Source organism: Dendrobium catenatum, unplaced genomic scaffold (assembly GCF_001605985.2).
Source record: "Dendrobium catenatum unplaced genomic scaffold, ASM160598v2 fragScaff_scaffold_1344, whole genome shotgun sequence".
Taxonomy (NCBI): domain Eukaryota; kingdom Viridiplantae; phylum Streptophyta; class Magnoliopsida; order Asparagales; family Orchidaceae; genus Dendrobium; species Dendrobium catenatum.
This window is the reverse complement of record NW_021319806.1, coordinates 454,694-468,841: the sequence shown is the minus strand read 5'-3', so window position 1 is coordinate 468,841 and position 14,148 is coordinate 454,694. Positions and strand designations below refer to the sequence as shown.

The 14,148-nt window shown below is 33.1% G+C and overlaps 1 protein-coding gene across 1 annotated transcript; it reads left to right on the top strand.

The window, feature by feature from the left end:
* The first annotated feature begins 812 nt into the window (after positions 1-812).
* LOC110096878 (calcium-dependent protein kinase 20-like) lies at positions 813-5,349 on the top strand. The gene is made up of 9 exons (XM_020823016.2): positions 813-974; positions 1,162-1,840; positions 2,672-2,795; positions 2,998-3,141; positions 3,324-3,476; positions 3,812-3,927; positions 4,100-4,267; positions 4,436-4,666; positions 4,789-5,349. Exons 2-9 carry the CDS (start codon positions 1,325-1,327, stop codon positions 4,942-4,944), a joined length of 1,608 nt encoding a protein of 535 aa, XP_020678675.1. The 5' UTR covers positions 813-974; positions 1,162-1,324; the 3' UTR covers positions 4,945-5,349.
* The last annotated feature ends 8,799 nt before the right edge of the window (positions 5,350-14,148 follow it).

Here is a 14,148-nt window from a genome sequence, read left to right as displayed (position 1 = left end):
TGGCGGTGGTACGACGAGGTTCCGGCGGTGGTACGGCGAGCTCCGGTGGTGGTTCGGCGAGGTTCCAGCGGTGGTCTGGCGAGCTCCTGTGGTGGTCCGGCGAGGTTCCGTCGGTGGTCGAGGAGGAGCTTCTTCCTTCTCTTCCTTCTCTTCCTTCTCTTCTTCTCTTCCCTTCTTGCTTGGATCCTCTTTCAAGAGAAATGAGGGGTCTATTTATAGATTTTATGGAGTGGCATGCCCCGTAAATAGGTGAGAGATCAAGGGTAAATGGGGAGTGGTTGGATGGACGGCCGATATTGAACCCCTTGATCATGGACCGTTTGTCAGGCATTTGGAGGCCTTAGTGATTTCGGAATTCAGTGATCTTGGGCTCGTTGGATTCATATCGTCGAGCCGTTCGATTCGAGTATAAGTTCGTTAAAATCATAGACCTTTTGGTAACTCAAATTGTGGTTTGAACCTTCCAGCAACGCTTCGGGTCCTTGATTTGGACCCATTTGGGCTCGGATTGGGTTGAATTTGGTGTCGTTGGGTTCATGTTTTCGAGACACTCAGTTTGACCGTAAGTTTGCTGAAATCGGAGTTCAGATGGTCTCCGAATTAATTTTTGAAATTTCCAATTTAATTTTGCATCGAGATCCGCGCCCGATTAAGATAATTTTTTTACTACGTATCAAGCTGAATCCAACTATTAGATAAAATATATTTTTTATTTATAAATAAAATATTAAATTTGCCGTTTTTCTTTATTAGAAAGGCCAAACTATAGAAAATTTCACATAAATTATCCTTCAGTTTTTGAAGCATTAGAAAGAGACCAGCGAACGAAGCAGAAATATCGCAATCTCAACCCTCGCTTGTTTTTATCCTGCCTCTTTTTTCTATTCGTTTGAAATACGAGCGGAAAAGAAAGAGAAAGCAAGGCGTTTGTGGATTCAGCTTTCAGCCTATTCAAACCTGTCTGCATTAGCTCTGTAATTTCTTTCTAATCTCTTCCGCCATTAAAGGCCTCTTCCATGTCTAAATTTTCTACTTTGATCCCTTTTCCCCTTTGTATTCCATTATTCTCTATTTCTCTTCAATCGATGAAGATTTCTTTGTTGGATTATTCAAGGAAGTATCTCTTAGTTAGAAGAATCTGACTTTCTCGTTTTTTAGTAGATTTCTCGATTGTCGCCTTTTTGGCTTTCTCGCTGCTCGGGCACGGATTGGGTTGTCTTCGTTTACTCTGGAAAGAAACCATCTGAATCTTTCTGCACTTGCTGATCTTCGAAGGAAGCACGAAAAGTTAAACCCTAGTAAGGATCCCTGATCTTGAATCAGTATGGGTAACTGTTGCGCGAGACCGGTTGATTCTTCTGATAAGGTTGAGAAGGCGAAGAATAAGAAGGTGGGCAAGCAGAACCCCTTCTCCGTTGATTACAACCGAAGCCCAATCGCCGGTGTGCCCAAGCTCGTGGTACTCAAGGCGCCAACAGGCCGAGACATCGGCAGCAGCTACGAGCTCGGCGACGAGCTGGGAAGAGGAGAGTTTGGGATCACCTATCTATGCATCGATAAAGCCACAGGGGAGAAATTTGCTTGCAAATCGATCTCCAAGAAGAAGCTGAGGACTGCGGTTGATATTGATGATGTGCGGCGCGAGGTCGACATCATGAGGCATTTGCCCGCGCATCCCAATATTGTGAGCCTTAAAGATACTTATGAGGACGATAACGCTGTTCATCTTGTGATGGAGCTCTGTGAGGGTGGAGAGCTTTTTGATAGGATTGTTGCCAGGGGACATTATACTGAGAGAGCTGCTGCTGCGGTCACTAAGACTATCGTTGAGGTCGTTCAGGTGAAATCTCCAGTGCTTGTAGATACTGCTTATGTAGGTTAATCGTTTGGTTTCTGATCTCGACGTGGTTTAGGATTCCTGATTTAATTGAACTATTTTTCGAATTTAGTAATTGCTTCCATACTTGTGTGTTCTTGAGTTTCTTTTTTTCTCTATAAAATTGGATATAGGTTTGGAGTCTGACGTTTGATGCTTAGCAGTCTAGGGTTTAGGGCAAAACTTTTAGGATTTTCTTCCTTTTTTTGGAACAAAAAATTCAGGGTATCTTTGGCTATGACTAATATTTAACTCAAGTGGGATTTAGTAAATTCGGTAAATTCAGATATGATAAATTTTCATGGCGATTGGATAAAATCTTTATGGTGCTAGAATTCTTTTTTTTTTGTTCTGCTGCTGCCGCAGCAATTAAATATAATTTCGTTTTACCTCATAACTTAGAATGTTGATCGGGTTTTCTTATTTACCTTTTTTATGTCATCTTCGTGTGCTGGAGCAACACTTCCTTTGTGATTCATACTCTTCTAATTAAGTAATTGTTCACATCATGTTGACTAATCAAGTGTTGGCTAGAGTCTGGAAGTCTTAGGCTTCATTTGGGACAGCTTTCTTATTGCTTCCTAAAGCAGCTTTCCAATACAAAATTTTAATTTTTGTACTGAAAAGCTGCTTTAGGAAGCGTAAGAAAGCCGTCCCAAACAAAATCTTAGTTAATCAAAGATGCCTATTATACTTGAATTTAGTGGAAGCTCAATTTTGACAATTTATTATGGTGGTAATTCTTTCTTTTTGATTTCATATGGTGATTGTTTACTTGTTATGTTTCTTTTGCAGATGTGTCACAAGCACGGAGTGATGCATCGTGACCTAAAACCTGAAAACTTTTTGTTTGCTAATAAGAAGGAAACTTCTGCATTGAAAGCAATTGATTTTGGTCTGTCTATATTTTTCAGGCCTGGTATGTAATTGACTTATTCCTGCTTTTATTCCCATATTTGCTTTTGCTTGATCTCATTAGAGATTTATGTGAAACAATATATATTGAGCTGATATATTTTCTATTTTCAATGCTTCTGCTTGATGTGGCTACTAAACATCTTGATTGATGACAGAACCCTTAAACTTGTTCAATGCTTTCATTGATTGTGTTTCATGAGCAGGTGAACACTTTTCCGAGATTGTGGGAAGTCCTTATTACATGGCTCCAGAGGTTCTAAAGCGAAATTATAGCCAAGAAATTGATGTATGGAGTGCTGGAGTTATATTATACATTTTGCTTTGTGGTGTACCACCATTTTGGGCTGGTAATGATCCGTTACTTTGATTCTTGAACTTCTTCCCTTCTCATTTCGGCTGTCTTAGTAAATTTGAAAATGGACTTTATTTTTTTTTTTGGGTAGATTGCCTTAGTGATTCATATCATTAGGATTATAAATTTTTGATTTTGTGCATATAATTTAACTAACAATAAATATTTTGAATGTAGAAACTGAACAGGGAGTTGCGCAGGCAATCATTCGTTCTACTGTAGATTTTAAGAGAGATCCTTGGCCTAAAATTTCGGACAGTGCTAAAGATCTTGTTAAAAAGATGCTTGATCCAGATCCAAGGCACCGCCTAACAGCTCTAGAAGTGTTAGGTAAATATCATATTTAAAAAGTATTAAATGCATATGGTGTTATTGTTTATTTCATCATCAAAAAGATTTTGACATCTTGATACATTAATTAACCTTTCAATAATGCTGACTAGACAATGGAAGCTTAACTTAAAGTTAATTTTTTACTAACAAAGTAAAGTGCTTTCGACTTTTGATATCTTGTTGCCTGGTTTATTTTTTTCTTTGATGAGTATCTTTTTCTTGGATTTTAGCACTTATGGTTAGATGTATGGCACACTTACAGCTATATGCCCTATTCTGGAGTGGTGCTCGATGCAATTAACTGACATTTAACATGCCATTGTGTATTACAGATCATCCTTGGTTGCAGAATGCCAAGAAGGCCCCAAATGTTAATCTGGGTGAAACTGTTCGAGCCCGACTTCAACAATTTTCGTCGATGAACAAGTTCAAAAAGAGAGCTCTCAGAGTAAGATTCATCCTCTGTAATTACACTCTGTTGTCTAAACCAATCCTTAAACATGACTTGGACACTATTCCTTTCACCTGTGCTAATTATTACTTCAAAAGGGCAGATACCTGTTCGTTGTACTCCATTATGTAAGGGAGAGCACCATGATGATTTTGAAATGAATTTTCAGGTTGTTGCTGAGCATTTATCTGTGGAGGAAGTTGCAGATATAAAGAAAATGTTTGAGATGATGGACATAAACAGAAAAGGGCGGATCACTCTGGAAGAGCTGAAGTCTGGACTTCAGAAACTCGGGCATCAGATTCCTAATGCAGATGTTCAGATTCTGATGGATGCTGTAAGTGTTTGATTATTTGCCTTATGCTCCAAGCTTTAGTTTTAAAGAGTTAAGATACTCTCCTTATAGCATTAAATATTTTGTTCTGAAGTCAGAAATAATTATAATTTTAGTTGTTCTTCTCTATTTATATTTATATGGTGAGCTTTATCCAATTTTGAATGTAAGGCTGATGTTGATGGAGATGGAACCCTAGAATATGGCGAATTTGTCGCTTTATCAATTCACCTGAAGAAATTGGGCAATGATGAGCATCTGCACAAAGCCTTTGCTTACTTCGATCAGAACAAGAGTGGCTACATCGAAATCGAAGAGCTGAGTGAGGCGCTAGCCGATGACTTGGGTCCTAACCATGATGAAGTCATCAATGCCATCGTCCGCGATGTTGATACCGACAAGGTCGGTTTATCATATTATGATTACCTTTACATAAACCACCTGAGCTATCTTTTTAAACATCCATTACAAAATCACTTGAGATTTATGAGCCTTGGGTTTGACATGAACCTTCTCTTTACTAGGATGGAAAAATTAGCTATGAGGAGTTTGCAACTATGATGAAAGCCGGGACAGATTGGAGGAAGGTGTCAAGACAGTATTCGCGTGAACGGTTCAACAGCCTTAGCTTGAAGCTGATCAAGGATGGCTCATTACAGCTAAACAATGGGGGTAACTGAATTCTTTGGCCCTTTTTGTTAGTTCTTCCCTTTGCTTAGGACTTGATATTCTTTTTTCGCCTGCTATCTACATCTCATTGGTTCAGTTCATTAGGGGTCTGGTGATGGTTCTAGGTTTGCCATGTTTCTAGACCTCAGCAGCTCCTCTTTCATGAACCTTAGGAATGAAATTATGAAAGGAAGTGTATAGGAAATGGGATGTATGTATATATGTAATGTTCTCCAAGAGCTTAGTGTTGTTTACATTGGAAATAATTATCATTCTTCCCATTTCTGAGCTCTCTCTCCCTCCCTCCCTCCCTTCACTAATTGTCCCATATCACCACCACACCTTTTAGGTCAAAATGTTGAGATAATTGTAAGGGATTGTTCTGTTGCTATTAAAATTACTTATGTTTGGATTTATGTTGTCTTATCATTCTCTATAAAATGTTTTCATGTTGGGAAATTTACATACGTATCATTTTATTTCATGCTATTTACATATCTATCATCTAAAAAATTAATATTACATGTCTATCACCTATATAAAACTTTAATATCAAATATACCGCTCTTATAATTCATGTTTATCATTCATACTATCCTATAAACTTTAATATTTCATTCCATATGGGTGGTAGTCATGTAATATTAATATTTTGGGTGTTAGATATGTAAATAGCATGAAATAAATTGGTATGTATGTAAACCTCCCTTATTGTTTTGATATTGATACTATTTTGTTGTAATATATTAGAATTTTTTGAAGAATTTTTTTATTTATCTGTTATGATGAGAAAAATAATCTCATTAATGATAAAAAATAATTTAAATATTATCAAAGTTGTTAATTTATATTTATTTTTAGAATAAGAAATCATATATGGTTGGATTTCATATTCTTATGGCTGCTTGTTGATGAAGAAAGTGAAAGATTGCTGCCCCACCTGATTCATTGCTATTTTCTCTATGATCCCAATTGAGCTTATCGTTTATCCGTTTGTTGGACTTTTGTTCTATTACATTTAATAGAGAGGAAAACTATTTGTTGTTGGACTTTCATTTAATACAGTGGATTCTGCCCATCTTGGATTGTTGACTTTGCTTTATTGCTTTGTTGGTTGTTGGAATTGCTTATTTGTGGATTTCTCCGCCTGAGCTGTAATTTGTTGTGAAATTCTAACTGTTATGCAATTAATTCCAATTTTACCATTTGCTTTGATCATTTCATATCACATATGCCACGTGGCATGATCTGCAAACAAAATTGGAGAAAAGGTTTATAATTTGAAGACTTTATCCACCGGGTTTAGCTGGGTTGGTGGGCGAGTGCGGTTGGGAACCCCTATCTCGAGTTTAACCTCCCAATGTGGCGCAACACTCATCGGGGTGAGAAAAGAATTGCGAGTCCTGCACCTGAGTTGGTTGCTGGTAGGCTCGTAGTGAGATAAGTTACGCTACCAAACGCCTCTGATGGAGGTGGTAGCGGGTAGATATCTCGTTTAAAAAAAAAAAAATTTGTAGACTTTCTAGAAGAAGAGAGCTGAAATTTTCTTTTTAGGGAATCATCATGATTCATGGTCATGGCAACATTATATATAAGACTTTGCTATAAAATAAGTAATTTGGTGGCAATAATCTTTTTTTTGTGCGATGGTTGAGGTTAAGGTTTTTTTGGGACTACTTTCTTACTACTTCTTAAAACAGTTTTTTAGTATAAAAATTTAAGTTTTTATACTAAAATAAAGCTTTAAGTAGTAAGAAAGTTGACCCAAATAAAACCTAAATGAGGGGATTAAATGCACTTAAATTATCTGAAGCGTATGGTTTTAAGCAAATATTACTGCTAATAATAAAATTGACCCTTTTAATTGTTTTTGTTATTATTTAGGTGGATGTAGTTAGATGTCAAAGTTGATTTTGTTTTACTATAAATCTTGTATTTTTTTATGATGGTTTTTTTTTTAATACTTAAAATGATTGAAAATAAAATAATTTTAATTAACCAAATGAGTTCTAATTTATATTTTTTTAGAAAAAAAATATCATATTGATCTCTTAATTCTTTACAAAGGATCAAAATAGTCCCTAATGATCATTTTGATCTTTTAAGTCTTTAAAAAGAAATCAAAATAGCCCAATGGTGGAATTATTTTGGCTCTTCTTTAGAGAGTTGAGGGATAAAATGATCATTTAATATAATTGTGAATTATTTTAATCTTTCATAAAGAGGCAGAATTATTTTAATTATTTTCTATATTTTTTTATAACAAATTATCAAAATCATCAAAATTTATCATCTTTATGTGAAATTTGTTTAAAGGGTTCATTTGATTTCTGAAATTTCATAAATATATTTAAAAAAAGGATAAATATTAAGCGGAGGGACACAAAGTGCGGAGGAGGCGCCGGGAGAAAAAAATCGCCAAACCCTAGCGCAGCTCACAAGGCATTCGGAAAAATGTTCTGGTATTTTTTTGTCCAGTTAAATTATGTTGGAAATATTCAACCTTTAGTCATTTTCAGCCAAGGATTTCTAGAAGGTTGCAGCCAGCTTGGTCTGGGAATGAGACCAGGAGACCTGGAAGCAATCAAACTCATTATAAGTTGTAACTGTGATGTTATCTCAATGAGCAATTATTCTCTGCCGATGCTGGACGATTCGGAGACCAATCAGAACGTATCAGATCATTTGATATTGAGTGGTACCGAGTAAAAAAATGACACTGCACGTTCTGGTTGGTCTCGAACGCTGTCCGATGTCAACATTTTTCTACTCATTTTTGCCTCTTGATTTAGATTTTTTACTATCACTAAAGAGATTTTAGATTCAAATTTTACATATATGTGTGTGATATATGAATTTATCTTAGTTGACTTAAATATCAAAAAATAAATAAATTCTTATGGCAACGGTAAGTAAGATTATTTAATTCATTTGGTTGACTGTGATGTTTGTATCTCAACAATGTATTTCAGAAATTTTAATTATAGCATATTTAATCAGTTTAGTCCTTTAAAAATTACAAAATTATCTTAGATCATATTCAATATGTAAAAATTATCATAATTCATAATGGTTGTCATCAGTGATGTCATGACTATTAAATTGTGAAATAAGTATTAAAAAATTAACATTATGCCCCCAAAGTCAATTAAAAGGGACTTTTAAAAATTGCAATTTTATTCTAAAATTTTAAAATAAAGTTAAAGAAACAAAATAGGAATTATTTATTTAATTTTTTGTCAAATAAATATTATTTTCTGTTGGCGGTTTTTGCAGAAAAAATAATTGCAAAACCAAAATCTAAATTTCAATCGTTAAGAAAAATAGTAAGATATTTTGTTGAATTCACAAAATCTTGTGAGGCTCACAAAGCAGTGAAAGCACTTTGCCAATTCCACAGAAATAGTACATTCCTAACAAATAATAATAATAATAATAATAAAGTAAATTCAGGTGAATACTTTAGAGTTGTTTGGATGACTATAAAGTAAATTCAGGTGAATATTTTTTTATTTGGCTTGAAATAAAATGAATGTAGTATAAAGTTTAAAAATGACGGCAGATGGTAGGTGATAGTGGTGACAAAAGTGGTTGCTGGTCGGCGACCGTCAGTGGCGGCGACGATAGCCGCTGTCAGGTGGCTGCAAGGGTGGCTGGTGTTGGCAGTGGTGGTGGTTAACGTCGATCAAGCTGTGACATCTGTAGGTTCAACATCTAGATTGATATGTTCTGACATCATTGGAAAAAGTCATAATAAGAGGATTTTGGAAGGAAGAAGATGATTTCTGGTGGTTATAAGTCATATTCTGGTGTTATAAGCACAAAAAGGAGTCATAAGAAGTAAGAATATTTTAAGATTCTATCTGGGTATGATAAATGTGATATGAACTGTTCTATGATACACATTGCAATTTATTTATATTCTCAGTATTATTATTTAAATAAGTGGATAACTTCTATGTTTTTATTACATTTCTCAGTATAATGAATTATTAGATTGTATTTAACTACTTTTAAATATTCGCCAAAATTTAATAAGAATTTGAAAATTTAGATTGGCTTGTGTGGCCTACTAGTTGTTGTTGCTCACTATGGTTTGTTTGTGATTTTTAGGATCTGTGATAGGAAAGAAGACTGTCCATTAACAGTTTAGGAACAAATCTGAGGTTATAGGTATTTCTCTGTATTCAATTATGTATCTTATATATATATATATAATTTTTATTGTAGTGTAGATATATATTTTGATGAAATGGAATAACCTTATAGATGAGTTTATTTTAGTATTTAGATGTTTTAGTAACTTTGTAGAATGTTGTTATTTAAAATAATTAGAAGAGAATCTGAAATATTTCAAAACTAGAACCTGAGATATTCTTTATCACAGCTCAACACCAGAAGACCTATCCTGGTCGAGTTGGGTTGTGTCACATGCGAACTTGCTTGCGGTGTAAAGCCTTCCCCCTCAAAATTGGGAGAGTTTGATTTACCTCAAAAATAAATTAAAATGAATTACACTATATTTTTTTTTCCTTTACTTTGAATTCCTTTTTCATCCAAACTATCTGACAAATTATTAGGTCTCGTCACCAGACCTAAATTTTCATCCGGATCTTTGTGCTTTTATTGCACTTTTGATACATTTTTTAAAAAGGAAAGCTAATGCACAATTTTAATTGCATTTTAGCTGCTTTTTGTTGAGTATTTGCAAAAATATAGCAAAAGCATATCAAATATCTTACTTATTGAGTATTTGCTGTCATTTTGCTATACATTTGTTGCGCTTTTCAAATATTCAGTAAAAGGGTTGTAAAAGAGCAGCTAATATGCAATTAAAATTGTGTATTAGCTGATCTTTTTCAAAAATACATAAAAAGCACAGTAAAAATGCACTAAAAATGCAGGGAATCCGGACAAAAATTTTGGTCCGATGATCGGACCTAATAATTTCCCAAATTATCCCAATCGAACACTAGTTTTTTTTTAAACCCCTATATTTAAAATACTCTGCACCCTAAAATAATCCAAACAAATGACCCCAAGACTTTTAACTCAGCCACAAAATATGTTAAATTCAAAATTTAAATGATTTTGAATTTAATTCCGTACCACGACCTTCAACTCCACATTTGTTCTACCGCTGCAACACTTCTCTCTTCCCCTGCACGCTTTTCGTATTATAGTTTTTTTAGTACAACAGTTGAGCTTTTTTTTTTTTTTTTTTTTTTTTTTTGGGGGAATTAGTTGAGCTTTTTTTTTTAATAAATCAGAAATTGGGTGGGCAAATACTAAATTTGTTTATGATAGTTTTTCACTTTTTCTTGAGGAATTCGGAGGGACAACCGCACTATTGCTTGTTTGGGACGATTTTTTTTTTTTATAGTTTTTTTTTTTGTTAAAATAACTTTTTTTAGTACATAAACTTTTTGTTTAAAAATTTTTTTATTAAAAATTTATTTTAGAAATTAGTAAGAAAGCTGTTTAAAATAAAACCTAAAGTGACAGCTTATTAAGGCTTCGATTGGGACAGCTTTCTTATAGCTTCTTAAAACTATTTTCTGATATAAAAATTAAAATTTTTGTACTATAAAACTATATTAAGAAGTTGTGAGAAAGTCGTGCCAAACAAAGCCTAAGTCAAACTGATCCTTTTTAGAGTTGAAATTAAGATATATGCACTGTAAATTAGTATTTTTGGATTAAAAAAAGACAACCCTCATACTCAACTCATATAAATATGAATGTAAAAAAAAGAGAGAAATAGCTCTTATATTATCTATTTTTTTTTTTATTTATATAGAATATTTTGTTTGAAAAAAAAAAAAACAAATTCAGTTTTTTATATATATCATAATTGTTTTTTTATAGGAAGATCTTAGATATAGACAAAAAGAGAGAAACATATGAGGCGCCATAAAATTTATATGGAAAACTCAGAAAAAAATTGCAGAACATGACATAGATGAAATGATCCGTTGTATAAGTAAAATGATTGAGATACCCTCTACATCTTAATAGGAGAAAATAAAATTATAAAATATTTGAAAACAAACTAATCTCTCATAATTATAGTTGAGAAGTGTGGTAAATGATAATTATAGTTATCAAATAATGTCATGGAGCATTGATTAGATGTCAATAATCTGATGATAATAGTCGAGCAACAATAATTGGACGATAATGATCAAATAACGATGAATAATCTATGATGACCATACAATAGTGTCAGAAGATAATGAACAAGTAGCATCTATTGCGTGTCAAGTTGGAAGGCGACCATGGCTGGCATTGATTATTGGTGTTAAACATTGGGTAGAGTTCTAAAGTCCTTTGGATCTTTAAGCTCTAGAGCTCTTGAGACCTCTCAAATCCTAAGTTTATGACCTTTTCATATAAAGAATGATGATCTATTTATAAATTCTTAGAGTGACATTTTAATAAATATAATTAAAATCATGCAAATTCCTTATTATAGATTGTTCTTTCAACATTAAGTGCCTTAAATTTATTGGAATTTAGTGTTACGGGACTCTATAAATTCCTCTCATTGAAAGTTTAATTTGATTATAAGCATGCAAAAATCGAAGATCATTTAATCATTCAATTAGTCTATCAAAAATTTAATCATATTTTAACATTTGGAGTCGAATTAGAACATTTTTTTTTGTCATTAGATTTATCTTACCGAAACATTCATCTTAACTTTAAGTTTGTTGAAATCAGAGTTCGGACGATCCTAATTTAATTTTGACATTTTTTAATTCAGATATAATAATACATTGAGATTCATATTTGATCTGGTTTATTTTTCAATTATCTATCATGGATTAAATTTAATCTGACACTTCAAGATTTATATCTTATTAGTATAAATAAAAATTAAATAATGATTAATTTTTCTTTGTTCAAAATTAAAAAAAATATATATTTTTTTTAATTATGTAAATTTTTACAGTTCAATCCACATCCTACACGCCAAGATTTGCAGCGCTCATACCAAAATTTTATATCGCTTTATTCTTTTTCTCGCTCACCAACTCGCACGGACAAGAACACGACCAAAGTGCTTCAATCCTATTATTTTATTTTTAATTAGTTGTTTGGTGCTAACGCAGAATTTTGACGCGTGTCATGCAGAATGACTAATATTTAAATTTTATTGAAATTCTTTTTTTATATAAATCTAAATATATTATGGTTTTTATAAATATTTTTAGATTTAAAACACTTATCAGACCCAAGTATTTTTTCATCCAAGAGGTCCATAAAGCTGATGATTTTGGGCCTATACTTCGCTTTGGGCATTAACAATCTATGGGCCTCTGTTTCTTTAACAAGCCTGTTAGACTTCCATTGGTAATTGTTCTGAAATCCTTACAATGGGCCGGTTAGTTGCAAGTATTTGACAATCTGTATTCAAGATTTTTTTGCCTCTTAAAAAAAAAACTATGGAATTTTTTATTTTTTTTGTGTTTGATTATTTGTAAAATTGGATTAATGCTTAAAATATGATGGCAATTAGTGGTAGGCGGCGATGATTGTTTGCGGATACTAGTGAGAGGGACAGTCAATGATGGTGATCGATAATGATAAACAATATCGATGGAACCTAATAGAAAATGTTGGAAAATTTATGGGCAACATAAAAATTAATTCTATCTTAATTTTTTAAGTCAATTAAATATTAATTATAATTTAATTTTAATATATCTCATTAACTTTTTTAGAAGAATTCTTTGGTTGTAGAGATGGAAAATTTTTATTTTATTTTTTATGATGGACTAAAATAACTTGAAAATGTACTTAAATGTCCAAAGGATTTTGACTCCCAAACTAAAAATTTATTTTTATTTTTTTCACATTTAAATATTTAATTTTGAATGAAAGAATGCTCACTGTCTCCTAAAAATACCTCTTTAAACATGAATGATCGAAAACCCTAACTTTATAATTGACTAAATTTTCTTGATGAATAAATATGAGATCTTGAAAGAAAGAATTAGTTTCCTTCAATTATTTTCAACATAAACGTATAGCTCTTGGACGCCGATCATCAATTTAGATGCATGAGACTCCTACATATCCATTTCTTCCTTAAAAGATCCTAGGTGAACTCAGGCTCTAACCAGCAGAATTCCGTCCTTCACCACCATTGCAGCTAAATACTGGCGAAGCTGCCGGCCACCAGTGGCCGTCGTGGCCCAAACGAGGCTCCCGGACGTCGACATCGGCGGTACAATCCTCTTTCGGTAAAGCACAATGTAGAACAATGTAGGTCATTTTATATCAATGCATTTACTGTTTTCTACTGTAAATGTGGCTGTTTGATGTTGATCACAAACTGTTTGAGGGAATGCGTTAGATAAGCTGTTTGAGGAAATGTGTTGATTTGCTGTTACAACTAGAGGAATAATGGATTATTTGATGCAAGTTGAGGTAGGTACTCATGTGAAAGGATTTTGAATTAGGGCTTCTGTATAGCCATTCTAATTAAGTTACATAGCTCTTGTATTCTTTTATGCTGTATATAGCCGTTTATATAGCAAATTCTGTAGCACCTAAGCACCAACCCAAATCTATAAATAGGAAGTTAAAGAGTGAGCTCAATTGACATAATTTTCTGTACTCAAGCTTGTTTTATAGAAATATCATAGCTTCTCATTCTAGGATTATTTTCTCTTTTTATTCCTCTGTTTTTTTTTTTTTCATTTAGTATTCTCAATATAGTTTAGTGTGATTCACGGACAATTCTGAATCCTACATACTGTGAATCCTACATACTGCTAATCCAAAAAAGTTTGGAACTATTATAACCATAAGTTCAAGTTTTCAAGAAACACAAATATGAAATTATCATCAAATTATTGAAGACCTCAGGGTGCTTGTAGTATATGTAAACAATAGACACCACTCAAAACTAATTTGATCCTAAACCATCAAACACTCCTCATTCCTCAAATCCCAACGATCAAATCCCTATCCCTAAGTAGGTAGTCATGAGCCATCCCAGAACTTTATTAAGCTTGGTTGTTGGTAAGAAATATTTAAGCTTCCAAGAAAGCGAAATATTTGGAACTCCATAACCAATTATGAATGCTTAAATACAAATCTCTGCACCATTAGTACCACTCTTCTAGCTGTGGAATTCATACACATGGGGAAATATAGCATGATCTCTCTTCAATACCAATTATTTAATGTAATAGATCTTAATT